This window comes from Falco biarmicus, chromosome 12 (genome assembly GCF_023638135.1).
Source record: "Falco biarmicus isolate bFalBia1 chromosome 12, bFalBia1.pri, whole genome shotgun sequence".
Lineage (NCBI taxonomy): Eukaryota > Metazoa > Chordata > Aves > Falconiformes > Falconidae > Falco > Falco biarmicus.
The window spans coordinates 15,524,182-15,541,470 of record NC_079299.1 but is presented as its reverse complement, the minus strand read 5'-3'; the positions used below and the strand labels follow the sequence as shown (position 1 = coordinate 15,541,470).

Here is a 17,289-nt window from a genome sequence, read left to right as displayed (position 1 = left end):
ATGTATTCTGACTCAGTAGGGGCAGAATCAATTGGAAATGCATTCCTAGCATCGGAGCCAGACGTATTTGCTATATTTTGTTCTTTTCTTTATTAACTCTGAGGGTAATCATACTTGTTAGAGTTGAGAAAAGAGGTGAGCCATCACAGCTTTACATACTAGTCTTGCTTGCTTGCTTGCTTGCTTGCTGTTTTAAAAAATATAAGGCCACCCTTCAGAATAAGTTTCACAAATCTACAGACTTTTAAAAAGCTACTACGAACTGCTACAGGCTTTCTACTCCACAGGAGCTCTTAATGACGAGCAACTGTAAGGGGCAGCACCCAGGAAGCAACTGTTCTCTTTCCTCACAAAAATCCACACACTTAAAACAAGTTTCTTAGGACAGGTTTACTTTTCTTCTCCACAGACCCTAAGGGGCAGCATATATATACTTACATTGCCAATATAGGTGCGAGACAATTGGGTATCTGTTTTATTTTTCAGAATGTTTATTTTGTACACAAAGTTTTAAAAGCCAAAGAAAACTGACAATTGTTAGCATTTCCCTGAAAGCAACGCTTTCTAAATTAACACAAAAGCTTGGTTGGGTTCTACTCCTGCACTTAACAGTTCACATAGAGTAAATTGAAAGCACTGGAATAACAAGCTTTTTCTGCCACAAAACAATTTCCCTCAAAAGCTTCCATAGTATGAACAGGCTTTGCTGTTTTATATTCGAGGACCAGGCCTTCTCCCGTTTCAGTTTTAATTAGTTCGGTATTGATAGCTTTACCAACATTGCTAAAATTAGTACTTAGTCTTATAACAGCTTCAGATGGAAGGTTAGGAACTATAGCTTTCAGGTCTATTGTTGATTGCTGCCCAAAATTGAGAACCATCATAAACACTCTGTCTAACCCATCCAATTCCCTCACATACACAAAAACATTACTGTCATTCCAGATATAGCACATCCACCCCCGATGAATGGGGAGCTCGTTGTTGCGAAGTGAAGTTAGCTCTTTATACAGATTCAGGGTTGAGTTGGACCAGGTCATCTGGATCTGCAACAGTCAGCATTAACACCGTCATTTCTTTGCAATGAATGCAGAAAACACTTCTTATCTCTCACGCCCACACAGTCTGCTAAGACAACATCTATTAGAATTCTGTTTTGACAATTATCTCTCTTCAAATTTGTCTGCAAATTCCACTGAAAAACTGCTTTTTCTCCTGTACTTCCTTGGCATTTGTGGAGTGGCAGAGACAGAGGTTATTAGGCATGACAATTTCCCCAGCGCTAATGCTATTTCTTCCTCCCACAATGTCCTTATGGAACCATATATTCAGGAAAAAGCCACAACCATTCAAAGCTTGATACAGAATTTTTTTCATTGAGTCTCATCTACTGAAGTCACAGGGCTTGCTTTGTGTTTTATATTTTTCATATCTTAGATTTATTTCTTTCTGTCTTCAGTTCTGGACAGTACTGTAGATCAGCAAAATTTGTGATTCACTGTTCTACTTATGTTAGAGATGTTCTGTGTTAAGTCCTTGTTACAGGGCCAGTGTTTTCTATACTAATTGAAATGAAGAAAAAAAAGTCAGACCTCAATTTAATGTTAAAAAGATTAAAAGGATGTTGAAGAGCCAAATTGCTACATCTACATCATAATTGCAGTTGTGCTGCTGAAATGAATATAGATGAAAGTAGGCTTCTTGCTGGTGCAAGGATTTCCTTTTCTAATAAAATTTACGAGGATTCAGTGCTTTTTCTTCCCTTGAGTTTGTTCTTACTGCCAATTCCCACTAAGAAGTTAGAGCAAAATAGACATATTAAAATATTTTTAGACTATTAGTTTGTCACACATAGAGATACCTACCTCAACATTTACACTGTGGTAGTCAGAGTGGAGGGGTAACCAGCTACTGTTGCCTTCAGTAAAACCAGCATTAACTCTGCCATCCCACTGCATAGGGGATTTCTCTGGAAAGGTCGCCTAGAAAATTAAGTGGTGACTAGTATATTAAAAAGTTATCCCTTGAACAACGTGTTCTCACGTCTTCCAAACGATCATCATTCCAGTACTGCTTTCTTTGGTTTAAGTTAAAACTTAGTAAGGAGGCTGTAATCCTGCTCCAAATCTAAAGAGAAAGTAAGAATCAAGACAGTTCCTGAAACAGACTGGATGGTCTCATGGGTATGGCATCACTGGGTAAAACACAGAATTCCCAGATGACTTTGTTGGAGTTGTTTCCATTTGCAACAGATGGCTGGATACAAGTTTACTAGTGACAGCTAGGAAATTCTGATAAATATCTAGACATGCAGTGAGTGGATAGATGAGGTAATGAGTCCTAAGAAGAGATGCTGTTAAAATAACAGTAAACAACTAGTGAACGCTATTCAGTGTCTGTTCTTTTATAACCATCACACTTTTCACCTTAAAACTCTTCAAGCTTACATTTGCAAGAGGTACAACTTGGACAGGATTGTCTGTTAGAAAGATAAAATTATTTCCGAGTGCAAAAACTTTATTGAAAACCAGCTTTTAGCTGATTAAAAAGTGTCAATGTAGAGTCTGAAGTTCTCATTTGAAGAATTCAGAAGAATTCTGAAAAAGCTTCCTCATTGTTATTGAAGAGCTGCCAAAAGAACTGACACTTAAATTTAATGATATAAGAGGGCATAAAATATTTTGCACGTACTTTGAGTGTTTGTTTTCCATTAAAACTGTTTTTCATATAAAGGGCACTTTCAATACAATCTGTCAGAATAGCAGCTCAACAAAAGAAATTGTCACTTTGCTTTGTGACATTATAAGTAACGGGTTTCTCCTTTTAGCATGCTCTGAAAAGCAGGGGGAAAAAAAATTTCTAAGTTTTCAACACTGGTAACTCTCCCTTTCATCTTTACCTCTCTTAGCTTCTCCTGAAGCATTTCAGATGCTGGGGCTAAAAACTATACCCTGAGCAAATACTCTCCATCTTTCCAAGACACCCATTAATCAGGGAATCTTCCTCTCCAGATTGAGCGAAGAGTGGCTTTGCATTGTTACAAAGCTGTGAGCCGCAGGGTAGCCACTAAAAGAGAGTAAACCCTGAGGAGCCAAGGGCAAGCCACTTCTCTGAAGAGTATCATTCTGTCAGCAGTAATCAGCAGCGGTATGAAAATGAAGGAGATATTTTGACCTAGGTGTTTCTCAGAAGAAATGAGATTTCCTTTTAAATCGGAGAATCATTTCCTCACACCTGAATCAGCCAAACCTGGCAATGATCCCGTGCTGCTTTAAGTACCTCTTTCCCTTGACACAAAGCTAGCCAACACCACCGGTAACATCATCAGAGGCTGTCTCATTCCCTAACAGAGGCTTTCCACAGGGAAACCAGCATCTGCCATAGGACCGTGCACGGTCCTCAAATATGGTCATGAAAGGCAGTGCTGAGCTGTTCCCTTTTGGGCAGGATCTTTGCCAGTCATGGCCACACGTCTTGGACAACAAGACACAACAGAAGTCAGGTGTGATCACAGAAGAGACAAGAAATTACGGGGGCTGAACGTGAAAGCTTTGAAGGTACACAGGTCAGCACTGCAAAACGCACACTTTGTTTAATCCCTTAACCCTGAACAAACTTCTGAAAATGTCTGTAATCTAACAAACATCCTGTCGTGTGTTACTTCTAGCTACGATCAAGTGAGCTAGGCGCCTGGCTCCCAGGCTCGGGTATCTAAATCCTTTATAGAAAGGGATCTAAAAGACGGATCAAAAACCCCTGCATGACAAGCAAAAGCCACTTCTGCTTGCCGCCAGGCAATGCCAAGCAGGACTGGTCTGTACACCCACTCCTTTCCGGAGATCCCTTCTTCAGAGCTTGGGCACATTGTGGAGGGCTGTGGCTTAGGCATGTGCCTTTGCACAGTCAGAGGAAGCGGTCTGCAGGAGATGTGACTGTGGCTACGGTTTCTCTTAAACCCTGCTTTCCTTTAAATAGCAGCCAAGAAATAATGGACTTTGACACAGCAATTAGGGTACCACTGTGGGAGGAAGGAGATAATGACCCGGTTCCCCTCGCCTCGGATGACTGCCACACACCTCTCCTAACCACCAGCCCAGGCCCAGTGTTGGCACTTGCTGCCCTTTCTACTGAAGCGAAGCAAAGCGACACCACTGCAAACCATGCAAGACTGATTTGGCAGAGGACAGAAATCAGGGACCATGGCTGCAGTCTAGCAGTTTAGATACACAGCAAGGTCTTGTTTCTGGTCTCTGGCCTGGCCATTTCCACATGCCGTCCGATGGTTTTGCCATGGGGAACACAGAAAACCATGTCAACAGTAAGAGAAAGACTGAGTTTGGTTAACAGAACAAAAGTTCTAATTTTGAAAGTTCTATTGCTTGGAACTAAACAAGAACAAGACCAGAGTTTCTATACTCTTCACTTACATTTTCTGAGGCAATGTTCTCCATACCTATTTCTTCGCCATAGTAAGTTACAGGAGTACCAGGGAGGGTTAAAAGCAGCATGTTCATAACATTGACATACTCCTTCCCAATCCGAGATGAAATCCGGGCAGCATTAGGGCTTCCAACCTGAACAAAATATCATTCTCTTAAACACATCTTATAAAATTCCATGCATATGTGAAATTGATTAAGAAATTTAACAAGGCAGTAGCTGTTTTGGTATTTTTTGTATTTTCCCTCCAGCCTTGTAAGGGCAATTATCTTTTTTATCTTGGTGCCAGTACAAACTTCTGCCGCGAATGATTTAGCACACAGAAGCCCTGCCAGCAGCGACGACGCAGAAGAGCCGAGAGATAACAAATAACAACTCTCCACGTTAGAGTCCCTTTAGATTTCTGACATTTTCTCTGCTGTGTGAAGGTGGTACTTGTTTTGAAAAGATCTTTTGCACATCCCAAATGTGCTTCCTAGCAAAGACCAGCAAGGTTTTAAGTTAACTGCCCTCAGCTGCCTGCTCTGTTCTTCCCTGGCCCTAGGAGGTTTCCGGAATCCATTGCAACGAGTCAGTTTATGGCCAAAGATAATTGTACCAAGCCCATCCTCACTGGTGGTTTAGTCCAACACCCTGTGCTACATGGGAGACACTGAGGGAGAGACATGATCATCAGTACTCTTCCGGCCGGTGCCAACAACTGGCCACAGCAGCTGAGAATTTTGCGTAGAGATCTGCTGCAGCTCAGCCATGGGCTCAGGCTGCTGCTGATCCCACTGACATCGGTGGTGGGAGGGGCGTCTGTGTGGTGGTCTGTCATCGTAAGAGGAACTATCACCTATAGGGACAAGCCTTTCCTATATGAGGTTGGCCTAGAACCCTTACCGCCCAGTTTGGCCACTTTCCTGCAGGCATGTTCTTCATCCACAAGTTGACAGCTTCAGAAATACTGTTGCCCGATAGATTTTTCATATTAATTAGGTTGAAATTGAAGGGAAAATCTGCTTCTTGGATAAAAGTTGTTCCATAATACATCATTGTTGCTTCAATGTCTTCCTTTCCATCACCATCAGAACCCATAAATCTACAAAGTACACAAATACCTTTTTTGGCTCATTCTTGGTTTGCACAGAGCAGAAGGAAGCTAGGAGTGGTGTTGGACACACATACAGAATAATACAGTATTAAGAATTACATCCACTTCCCTCGTCCCCATCAAAAACAATTAATACAGAAAAACCAATACTTTGTAAAGCAGACAAGGAGAAACACACAGAAATTTCTGGAGAGAAGTCTACAAGAGTCAATGCAAGGTTGTAAGTATCTGACTGAAGTTATCTTTCTGAATCCACATCCACACATGTCATTCCAGCAATTTCTGTACTTTCCTTTACAGAAAAGGACCTGGGGGTCCCCCAAGCTGAAGAAGAGCCAGCAATGTGCCCTTGCAGCCACGGTGGCTAATGGCATCCTGGGCTGCGTTAAGCTGGCTGTGTTGCCAGCTGATGAAGGAAGGTGATCCTTCCCCTCCACTCAGCACTGGTGAGGCCACATCTAGAGTACTGTGTCCACCTGGAGTACTGTTCTGGGCTCCCCAGTACAACAGAGACATGGAACATTCCGGAGAGGATCTAGCAAAAGGCCACTAAGACCGTTAAGGGACTGCAGCATCTCTCCTATGGGGAAAGGCTGAGAGAAGTGGGACTGCTGCGTCTGGAGAAGTCTCAGGGGCATCTCATATGTAAACACATGAAGGGAGGGTGCAAAAACGACACAGCCAGGTTCTTCTCAGCGGTGCCCAGTGCCAGGACCAGGGGCAACAGGCACAAACTGAGACACAGGAGGTTCCCTCTGAACATCAGGAAACTCCTTTTCACTGTGAGGGTGATTGAGCCACAGGTTTCCCGGGGAGGTTGTGGAGTCTCCATTCTTGGCCATGCTCAAAAGCCGGCTGGCAAACCCCTGAGCAACCGGCTCTAGGTGGTACTGATGAGGGCCGGGGGGGACCAGATCACCTCCTCGGGTCCCTTCCCAACTCAGCCATTCTGTGATTTCAACAACCTCTGACCATGTGTCTGACGTTCCCTGCGCTGTTAATACTATACAATAAATCAGCCACAGGGCTGGTTAACGTCAGTGTCTCTGTGATCCACACGGCTGCCCGCCCTGCTTGCTCGCCTACAGCCTGCAGGTACAGCACAGCTGCTGGGGCCACTTCATCCCCTTTCCCTCGTCCATTAGGGGAGAGATAGCATAGCCTACGCACCACCGTCTGCATTTGCGGAAGAAAACTTTTTATTGCATATTATGTTATTAAACACACCCTACCCCCATTTCACTGTTAGCAAGAGGGTTACAAATATTAGAGAAAAAAATCACTAGCTGTAATACTAATTACCTGTATCGGCCAGGTTCGCTGCTGAACTGATTCATGGTTTGACGGAAGCTGCGGATGATATCATGCATACCCACCTGCGTGGTCGTGTAGTCATGGTAGAGCTGCGAATAGGCTGTGATACTCTCCTTAAAAGGAGGATACAATATTTCCCATTAGTTCAGCAATATTTTAATTTCACAACTCTCCAAATTCTTCCCATCCTTTCCTGATGAGACAATGCACCAGCCCAGATAAATTTTAAGTGAAATGAGTTAAGCATACCAACACTAACGGCACAGAGCCGAACTGCACTTAGGAAACTATGGATAATGACAGCAGAGGGCTGATTAGTTTGGATTTCAGGAGGGAGAGTCTACCGGCAGCACTGCCCGGCCAAGTCCACCTGCAGCAGCGAGCACAGCAGGTGCTGCAGCCACACGCCGGGCTGGAAAGATGGACAATGCTGTTGTGGGAACTTACAAAGGCAACAATACTTGCAGAGCTCACCGGTTTTATGCAATCCCCAGCACCGCAGGGGAACAGTGTCTCAGTGCTGGCACTATCTGGGAACATCACCAAGTTCACTACCTCAACAAAAGCAAATAGCATAAATAACAGGGTGCATGCTTCTGAACGTGTCTGGCCACCTCGCACTGTGACATGCTGCCGGTACGAGGCTGGTTTTGTTTTAATCTAATTCCTACTAGCAATGTCAAAGAAATATGTGCTATGGCTGCTACAGAACCCCAAGCAGGCAAGAGCTCTGAGCTTACCTCCTGTAGCGGGCTCCCCAAAGACAACCAATCAACTCTTACAGTCTTTTTAGAATATAAATTGAAAAGCAAATTATTTTAAACAGAAAATTCAGAGCAACAGCGTCAGAACAGAAATAACAAAGTGTGTATGGACAATTCACCCACCCACAGCACTCCTGCCTGCAGGTACCTCGCTGACCTACACCCCAGCGCTCGGGCTCCTTCCTCGTGTGTGTGCTCCTGCAGAGCCCAGGAGCCACCTGCCCGCCATGGGACACAGCTGACCTGGTCTTCCCAACGCCACAATTAAGATCCAAGAGAGTAAAAACATACATTATCTTGCCCCAGCAGGAAATAAAGGAAGAAAGGGCAAAGACAGAAAATATACGTTACTGGATTCTGGGACTTGTTCACTTGAGGTTCATCTCGGAGATGCGTTGCTTCTAAAAGAAATTTAACAGCGCTGAAACTAAATCCATCAATTCCTTTGCTGAGCCAAAATTTGATAATATCCTAGACAAAGGTAAAAATTGGAAAGTCCAAGTGAGCTCACCCCTTTCAAAATAGTATATGCTCAAAAAGAAAAGTAAACCTATTAGGAGGTATTAATATGTAAGATTTTATTTTTTGACTTCTACTTCAAATTTTACTAGAAGTTAAAGGGAATCACATTAATCTAAGGTCAAACAAAGATCTATATAAAGCATCTCTTAAGCTTTCATCCAGGATAAAAAAAGAAAAACTGGTCTGTAACTTCTCTCGTAATTCACGAGACCAAAGGCAGGGCATGCCTTGCTGAAACCTGTTTCTAATCCCATCTATCAAAACAATCAGGCTCTTGCGAAGTGCTGCTGTTGGTGAACACCCAACCTGGCTGCACACGGTGAGAACACATTGGCTCAAATATGCAGGAATATGTTGTTCTGCACAGACCTTGGGCCACTGATTTTCTTTTTATACAACAGAACTCTTAAAATGTTTGTTCTCTCTTATTTGACTGACGTGAAATTTCTTATTTTCAGGCTTATTTGTTGATTTGCAGGAACGTGAACAAATCATTATCCAAGTTAACTGCTATCGATTTGCAATTTCACTATGAAATTCAGAGGTTAGTCACTACCAGCAAAATTACATCCTACTTCAGTAGCTGTTATATTACTACAGTTTAAATTGTTGTAGTTTTAACAAACAACTCTAAAGTTCAGTCCCTCTGGAGCGGTTTCTTCAAATGTTCTTTTACACCAGATACTTTTCTTCATCTGAGGACAAAATTATTTTTTTTCCGAGACAGCTATTCAATTGCCTTTTTTAAAAAATGTCTGAAGTACATTTGCCTGAATCGGCTGGAGTAGAACCAGCCCACACTCAGGCTTTAGAGATTCTTGTTTGGCAAATAAAGACTCCTCCTTGCTGAGCTGTACTTTCTCGTTGAGCCATTCTTAAAACAGCAGCCCTCGATATAGTGTCTGACCAATACCGCATGCACCAAAAATTAAATTCATGCTTATGCATGTGCTCATCACAAAAAACAAGGCCAGGTACCAGCAATGCAAACATCAAGCACTGATGCACCACTCACCGAGACTGATCTACTTTTATTTATGTAAGAAAGCTGCAACATGCTGGCTGCTAACTTTCATTGCTCTTGCATGCCCTGTGGCTAAACCAAAGGTCTGACCTTCTCTAGAAGAGCCTGTTTGCTTCCTGCTCGGTCCTCCAAACCATCTGAAACAGGATTTTGAATTAAAATACTAGAAAAAGATTATCCTTTAACATGCTGGAGCAAGTAACAATGTTCCTAAGCATTTACCAAAGTTTGGTGTTACCGGGACACACTAACTAGTTTTATTTCTCTGCACAGGAAATGCAGCATCTATTTGCTGCTGGAGCTTCAGCAATGTTTCAGGTACCATTAAAAAAAACTAGCCAAGACCACTGAAAAGTAGGCGTAATGCTAGGAGAAAAGGTGCCACTGGCAAGACACAGCATTAAGGGAAGCATCAAGGCTCAGAGAGGTTACTAGTGGAGTTCTTCAAGGATCAGTCTCGAGAGCAGTCTCATTTCACGCTTCAGTTAACAAGTATCACCAGAAATGTTTTGTTTCTTTGTGCATATGCAGTGCCCAGGGTGAGGGGAGAAGCCCCGCAGAGACAGTGATACCATCACAGCAAAACTGGGCAGCTGTGAAGCTCTGCCAAAGAAATGCACCAAAATTCAGCAGTACAAAGTAGCGAACACTTAAGGACTAAATCAAAACACGAAGTAGCCGTACTACTCGATGGGGTATAACTTTGGGGGGGGGGGGGGGGGGGCAGAAAGCAGCAATTGTCAGACTCCCCATGTTCAGGGCCACTTCCCCGTATTTTAATGAATTACACATCATCTGCTGGGAAGAGACGTGATGCAGACAGGAATGAGGTTTCAGCAGAGTACCAGCACCTTGCCTTGGTGAAGCACTCTCTCTGTGAAGCTGTCCAACTGTCTCTCCCCTGTAAAGTCATCAGAGATGCAGACAGATCGAAACTCACTATCTCCCCTTTATCCACAAGCCCAGGCATTCCTCCATTCAAATCAGCATCACCTCACTTTCCCGAAAATGCAGACATCTCTTTGCTAAAGCAAGGTGTGTCTCCAGGTTTGACTGGCTAATTAACAGCCCTTCTATCAACAGAGATAAAACCTTCTCTCCACTTGAGTGATTCAGCTCTTTCAGCAACAGGCTTCAGTGCAAGAGCAGCTCTATGTTTGATGTCAATCTTTCCCTTCATCATTGTCCTTCATGCAACAGCCCAAAGCACCAAGTACTTTCACCCTCGGCTCTTGATGGAGACTAAGGATGAAAGCAGTTAACTGCTCCCAGACAGCGGGCATGTTGGATTGTTTTGAGTGCTAGCACCAGCTTCAAAGCAAGTAACAGCAATCTTGGGACACAGGTGGAGAAGTACCTGTGCCATTGTACAAGATTTGGCTCAGATATCTTTTCCATTCAATTTGTTTAATTCTGCATTTGAGAAAAACCTGAGGCTGGAAGCGCTGTGAGGAGCAAGTAGCAGCTAAACAAAGGGATGGAGAGTCTCACTTCAGGGAAGACTTGAGAGCCCACCCCATTTAATCTATCTTAACAAAAGCTGAAGGGAGGTGTTGTCAGAGCTGTAAAACAAACAAGCATAAACAAGGGTGGGAAAAGCTATTTCAGCCGAAAGTTTGATTCATAGAGCATAAATAGTTTGCCAGTAAAGTTAGGCTGAAAAGCAGAGTGCTCCTGAAGCATCAAAGCAATTTTAAGATAGCCTTTAGTGGGAACAGAAACGGAAAGGGAGCTCACTTTGAAGTGCACCAGCCTGTTCCAAAACTTCATCAAGGTCTTGCCAGGCACTTGTGAGAGCAGGTGACACTTAAGCCAGCAAAAAAAGCAATAGTCATACCTTCTTAAAACCAGAGGACTGCAACACCACCCGCTGCCAGTACTTCCACTCAAGGACAATTTTATTTGGGGTTTTTGTTTCGGTTGCTTGTTTGCTTTTATATTAAAAAGACTTGAAACTCCCATGCTGGAAGCAGTACAGCGTAAAGCTTGAATTTTGCTTATAAACTTAATGTTTGTCTAGACACCTTTTTGTTTCCATTGTTTACATACGTGGCAATCCTTGAATTGCTTCCAACTAGATTGTAAATTGTGTATCACAAACAATCAGGGAAATTAAGTGTAGAAAGAGCTGTTTTGCTATTGGCACAGCAGCGGGTTACGTACTTACATGGATTTCTTGTTGGACAGCAAGGTTGTGAAAATTTAAGTCTGGCTGTTCTTTCCCAAACTGATGATAATAACATTGCTTTCTCACATCATCAAACTGCCAACTGGAATTTCCAAAGACACTGACCTGCTCATACAAGGGAAGGGAATAATCAGAACTAATTTAACAAACATTTACTCCTATGCATACTTTAGGATGTGGTGCATTACAAGCATGTAATAAAGCACAAAATGCTTGATCAGTGGACTAAATTTTGAGTAAATTTTGGTACTTATGTTTTACATTTCCCTCCCACTTGTTGCTCTCCCTTTAGTTGTGCTTCGCCGCATGTATTTCCTGTTCAGTGTTCCGGGTTTGTTTTTTTGGTGTTTTTTTCTTTTTCTTTTTTTTAAGTAGACTTTCACTGGGAATTATTCAGACCAGAGGAGCAAGCATGGGTGGGAACATTTCTCTTGGGATTGTTTTTCCTAAAACTTATTAAAAATAGCTTTAGTTAACTGAAAGCTTTCTGCAATCTGGTATTCTCCCTTGAAGCGCTAACACCAGTCAGCCTGTTAAAATGTTAACTTTACCATAATCTCTGTAATAAGAAATTCCAAAAGCTAAGACAGCTCTTAAAGACTTGAAGTCTAGAGAAAAAAATTCACTAGTAGGTAAAAAATATTAATTCCACCTTGAGTTTCTAGAATATACAAGTTCCTAATCATGCACCATCAGTTCAAATCTCAAATAAATATATTTGAAATAGGTAACACCTGGCCTGAACACCTTCCAGAAAAAGAAAAAAGCCAAGGACATGCTGTTTTGTTTCCCTCCCCACCAGTTATCATTTCAGAGGAGCGGAGATGAAGTTTCAGGAGCGGAGTGCCCAGACACAGAAGGCGGCACACGTGAACAACCTGTGCACAGCTATCCCCTTTTGTGTTTAACAAGTGAAGATTTATCACTGAGGTAAAGAAAAGTAAATTTTAAAATTTTCTTTGACCTAGGAACTCCTCCTCCACCCCGAGGTGGTTTAAATCTTAACCTGCACTAGCTCGTTTAGTAACACCAGTTTGTAGCCCGCAACAGTCATTTCTAACCCAGCGTGCACTGGGACAGTTCCGTTACGGTGGCTTTTGCTATGTGGCAGTCTGCAGCCAGCCCGGGGTTAGCACGTGTCCCTTCCCGTGTTTACCCAGTTGTTCGGAGGAGCGACCGCTCCAGCAGCCTGCGTGCAGTCCCGCCAGATGTAGTAGTCCGTGTACTTCCCGGTCCGATTGCGGCTCAGCTGAAACCATCGGTGTTTGTCACTTGTGTGGTTTGGTATTAAATCCATTATCAACTTAAGCCCTTAAAAATCAAACCATAAAAAACCCCAAACGTTAAGTTTAAGACAAAGTTCACATTTTTTCTTAATGCAGCATCAGAAGAGTTTGGGCTTCTTCCATGCCAGAGGTCTAGCAAAGGAGAGGGGCAAAAAACCCACAAAAAGCCCCAGACTACCAGCACAGACTAAGCGGAGTCTGCAAGTAGCTACAGCGTGTCTTGTTAGTGCTGATCCCCCCAGCCCATTGCTGGGGAGGGAACGAAAGGGGAGGGAAAAAATCAGAACAGATCTCTGCTGTTAGGAACCACTTCCACTAACGCTGACTTCAACATCTGCCTCCCAGCTCCCAGGTGGGAAGGGCACTTCGCCCGTCTGGCATCAGTGAACACACATTCTCCCTCACCCTTCCCAAAGCCTGGACATTTTTAGAAATCCTAAACATTTTCAGGACCGGCAAACCGTTTCCTACCCAGCCTGGCAACTGTTAGGGGAAAGGCTTGAGCAAGCATTTGGTCTAAGGCATACGGGCTCCAACTGAGGATGCAGGCGCAGGAAGGAAGCGTGTGTTCCCTCCCGGCCCTGTAACTGTTTTCCTGCTTTCTTCAGAAAGCAGCCGGACACAAAATTCAGCCAGAAACAACTCTGCCTTGATCCCCCAGGCCATTGGCACCCGCACCGTATACACCAGGGGGCACAGCCGGTACCTCAGCCCGCCACCCATGACCATCCTCAGACGGGACCATGCCTTGCAGAGGACGTACGGCCGCCCCACAGGGCTCCTGCAGCTCCCCGCGCCCCCCACCCTGCTCCCAGCGCTATCCCGGACCCAAGGGCAGGGCAGGGCAGTCACGGCGGAGCTAACACGTACCCTTCACCGGCACCTCCACCTGCTTCTGCTCCATGCCACCGGGGGGGAGTTGCCAGATTCAAATATTGAAATCTCAGATCATAACCTAGCACTACCAGGTACATCTGTATAATATAAGCGAACATCTTTTTAACGGAGTTATTTTGCTTGGAGTTGCAGCTTACCTCTGTCATGAATGGCTGCAAGCAGATTCTCAAAATCTTTCATTGATCCAAACATGGGATCAATATCATAGAAGTCTTCAGCTCCATATCCAAGGTCTTTTAAGGGAGACTTGTAGAAAGAGGTGATCCAGATGGTTTTTATATTCAAATACGCAATATGGTCCAGTTTTTCTTGGATACCTGTTTAAAAGAAAAGTGTATCATCTCTTTAGGAAAGACAAAATATTTTTGTTGAAATAAGTTTGCCATGGGCTTTCAGTCAGACAGTACACAGGTCCCTCTGATACACAACCGTCCCGTTTTCACCGATGTCAGGTAGCAGGGCAGTCTACGTTTCTTCAGGGACAGCATAAGATCACAGCACATAAACCATTTGAAGCCACTTTTACAAGGAAGATAAAGCAGAAATTTAAAAAATCAGATTAAAACGAATTTCTATTCTGTATTACAGAACTATTTACAGTTTCGTTTAATAAATCTAACAATCACTCCTAAAAACATGCTCCTATGTTTTGCTAGGATGCAGCAACAGCATTGCTTTCCCATTTCAAGGGATATCAATTAATCCTCAGACCACCCAAGGGGAAGCACATTTTTAATGCAAAAATGACAGGGTTTCCCGGCCCTAGGAAAAGTCTCTTACAGGTTTTTTTTCTGCTGTTTTCTGTAAAGGACACACTCCAATTTTCCCTAGTATTTTTAAAGCCAAGTCTTTCCCATCTTCCTGACGTGTTACTGCTGGCATGCAACTACAGAAACAGTTTCTTCTCGTCACTTGCCAGTAGAGTACGTAATACTAGCGCTTCTGGTTTAGAAATGTATTGTCCCTGTGGTGCTGAGCCTTCCCTTTCTGAAACTTAGCCTCAGCTCAGCTGCTGGCAAGTGGCATTGCCTCGGTATCAGGTACCCCTCCTCAGCGCACTCAGAGCTCAAAAACACCTGGACCATGAACAAAAAGTAACGCATCATCCTCTCCTCTTTGTCATTTTTATTTTCCCTCACTATCGTTATGGAAAGGCAGCCAACCTAACACGACAAAGTGCTCTGCACCACCCATCCTCTGGAGTGACCTCAGTTTTGTGGAAACTTCACTCTGCCAGCAGCCTTGCTGCTGCTTGCTCTCGGCCCCACTTCCAAACGTCCGTGCTAACCCCAGCCTCAGACCCAGCGACTTGAGCAAGCGACTCCTAGATTATTATTTTTTTTCAGGACAATGGGAGTTGCCATTAATAACTGGTCAGGGAACTTCCCTTCTCCATTAGGGTGGCTTTGGAGAGTATGGTGATTGGTGATTTATATATATATATATGTATATACACACGTACACACAGAGACAACTGCCACACAGCTCTGCAAATACCTGGAAGGAATGGAAATTCACCCACCTTTCAGATCCCCATTCCCGTCCATGTTGCTGTCCTTGAAGGATCGAGGATAGATCTGATAAATTGGACTAGCCTGCCACCAGTCAAGGCACTTTGGAGAGAGCGCAATAATCGCAATTGTAGCCCCCACAAGCACCACGGCAGCAGCAATTACAAGCCAGAAGAGAATCTCCCTGGTGACTCTGTAACGGGCTTGGCTGGAGAACTTCAGCAGAACTTCCTTTGGCATCCCCGCATAGGGCTTTAGCACTGGCTCCTCTGCAGCTGCTGGGGCCACATCAACAGTGCAGGTTTTTGGCATTTCTTGGCTACTGGTATCTGTCTCCTTGTCATCAAGAGCCTCATTTTGAACAAATCCGTTGTTCTCCACACCCCTCTTCTCACTCAGCTCCATAGACAAGCTCTTGGTTTCCTCCTCGACCATTTCACTTCACAGGTCTTATCCTGGAAACTCCGTCCACAGCAGGGAAGCGTTGCCAACACACCTTTGTTCAGTGAAACAAGAAGCAGCAGAATTAGCATCTGGGTTTATAATCAATCCTGAGCAACTGGTCAAAGTTCAGAAAGAGACAAGAAGGGCAAAGTGCTCCTGCTCTTCTGCGAAATAGGCATCTTCAGCAAGATAACAAGACGCTACTAGAAAGAGCAGTCTTCCAGCTAAGTGAGCTTATTGCTCGTACCAGTCAAGCAGTTGCTTGCTGTTGCTCCCTCCAGTATACCAAACTTGTGTTCCTTTTGACTGTAGGGGAAAATCTCGGGGCTTTAACAACTGAAAGGTTTAGTAAATGTGCGGTCCTGGGCTCCCCTGCCTGAAGCAGTCTGAGCATTAATGAGCCATTTAACACGGGCAGCAAGGGAATGAGGTGTTGATAACTTCTGGCCCAAAACTAACTAAGAAAAGATACAAAGGCTGGTTGTGCTTTGTTTTTCTAAGCTGTGAGAAACAAAACTCTCCAAACTAACCTAAACCAGCCCACCCACAACCTTAAGCAGTAGGAAGGCACATACCGATCCCGTGATTCACAGCATGTGACAGGTTGCTACACCCAGAGCTGTCCCTGGGTCTGGACAGGATAGCTCTCTCCAGGCACAAGCAAGACTCAAGAGGGAAAAACCTACTGGCCACTACTAAAATATCTGCTGGGTTTTTTTTTTAAACTTGTTTAAGGTGAAGTGACATCTCCCTTCTCCCTCTTTACCCCCTGTCTACTGCTCTAGGCAGGAGAAAGCTTTGCCCAAAGTCAGCACAAGCCCGCACGGGTTCACACACGTGTGCCCCAAGCCCCAGCTGCCCTGGAGCCAGCGAGGCCACATCAGCCAGGGCATCCCCTCCAGCCCCTGCCCTCTACCCAGGCACACCAGAGGAAACGCAAAGCAACACGTGTTTGCCAAGGAGCTGCCTTATCACATGTAAAAACAGACACCTGCCCATGACCACAGGGTCAGGGTCCCAAGGAAACTCCCACGGGCAAACAGCAGTGGAGAAAAGGTTGGGTTTGCCCTCATAAAAGTATTTGTTATGTTTGCCTGAAACCATGAAAGAAATTTACGAGCTAATGACTGAAAAAAATCCAGCATGCAATATTCCAAGGATTCAAAAATGTGCTATTTATTCAGTAGCTGAGCTAAGAAGAGGTCTCTGTCGGGTTTAACTCTTTTCTTCCCCTTCCTCACAGTAGTGCCTGGCAGCAACCTTGGCCTGTGCAAAGTCAGGTGGTTGCGGGAGCATTTGAGATAATGGCAGTAGTTTCAGTGCCTGTAGCTCAGTATTGCTGGGAAACTCAGAAGTGGGAAGTTATTTGAAGTAGTCTCCCATCTAATGACTCTACAGCCTTAATATCATCGTATCTGTAAGCTGTAAATTTTCCAGGCAGGCACAGCACGCTCAGGGCACAAGGTTGTATTCAGCACAATGCTAACCCCCCGTTTCAAGTGTTTCATTTCAATTATTTCGTTTCTGATTAAAATAGGAAATGCGTAAATACAGAAAAAAATTTTAGATTGCATCACGCACACCTCAAGACCTTAGTACTCCCCACCTTGCTTTTTGCCCAGATTGAGGTTTAAATGTGCCCGTGGCTTCCTGCACTGCCCAAACGCTCCTTCAAGCACCCAAGCGCAGCAGAAAGCAAAGCGAGTCAGAGGCAAGAGCAAAGGACAACCAACGTGCTGCCGCCTGCCATGGGCACGTGGGTCAGCCCAGCCAGGGGGACTCGGGACAGCTGGGCACACAGAG

General features: G+C 44.2%; 1 protein-coding gene across 1 annotated transcript; it reads right to left on the bottom strand.

The window, feature by feature from the left end:
• Window positions 1-466: 466 nt before the first annotated feature.
• Window positions 467-15,534, bottom strand: SLC3A1 (solute carrier family 3 member 1). The gene is made up of 10 exons (XM_056357081.1): window positions 15,054-15,534; window positions 13,669-13,848; window positions 12,505-12,659; window positions 11,328-11,453; window positions 7,966-8,085; window positions 6,839-6,963; window positions 5,326-5,524; window positions 4,428-4,574; window positions 1,866-1,982; window positions 467-1,046 (listed from the first exon to the last, which is right to left on the bottom strand). The coding sequence occupies exons 1-10, from the start codon at window positions 15,475-15,477 to the stop codon at window positions 606-608; spliced, it is 2,034 nt and encodes a 677-aa protein (XP_056213056.1). The 5' UTR covers window positions 15,478-15,534; the 3' UTR covers window positions 467-605.
• Window positions 15,535-17,289: the final 1,755 nt, after the last annotated feature.

Coding starts and splice junctions, on each gene's coding strand:
- SLC3A1 (XM_056357081.1), bottom strand. CDS start 15,477: ATGGTCGAGGAGGAAACCAAGAGCTTGTCTATGGAGCTGAGTGAGAAG. Junction 12,660..13,668: donor TGCAGCCATTCATGACAGAG/GTAAGCTGCAAC, acceptor TTGATTTTTAAG/GGCTTAAGTTGATAATGGAT. Junction 1,983..4,427: donor AGAACATTGCCTCAGAAAAT/GTAAGTGAAGAG, acceptor TTAATTTTCTAG/GCGACCTTTCCAGAGAAATC.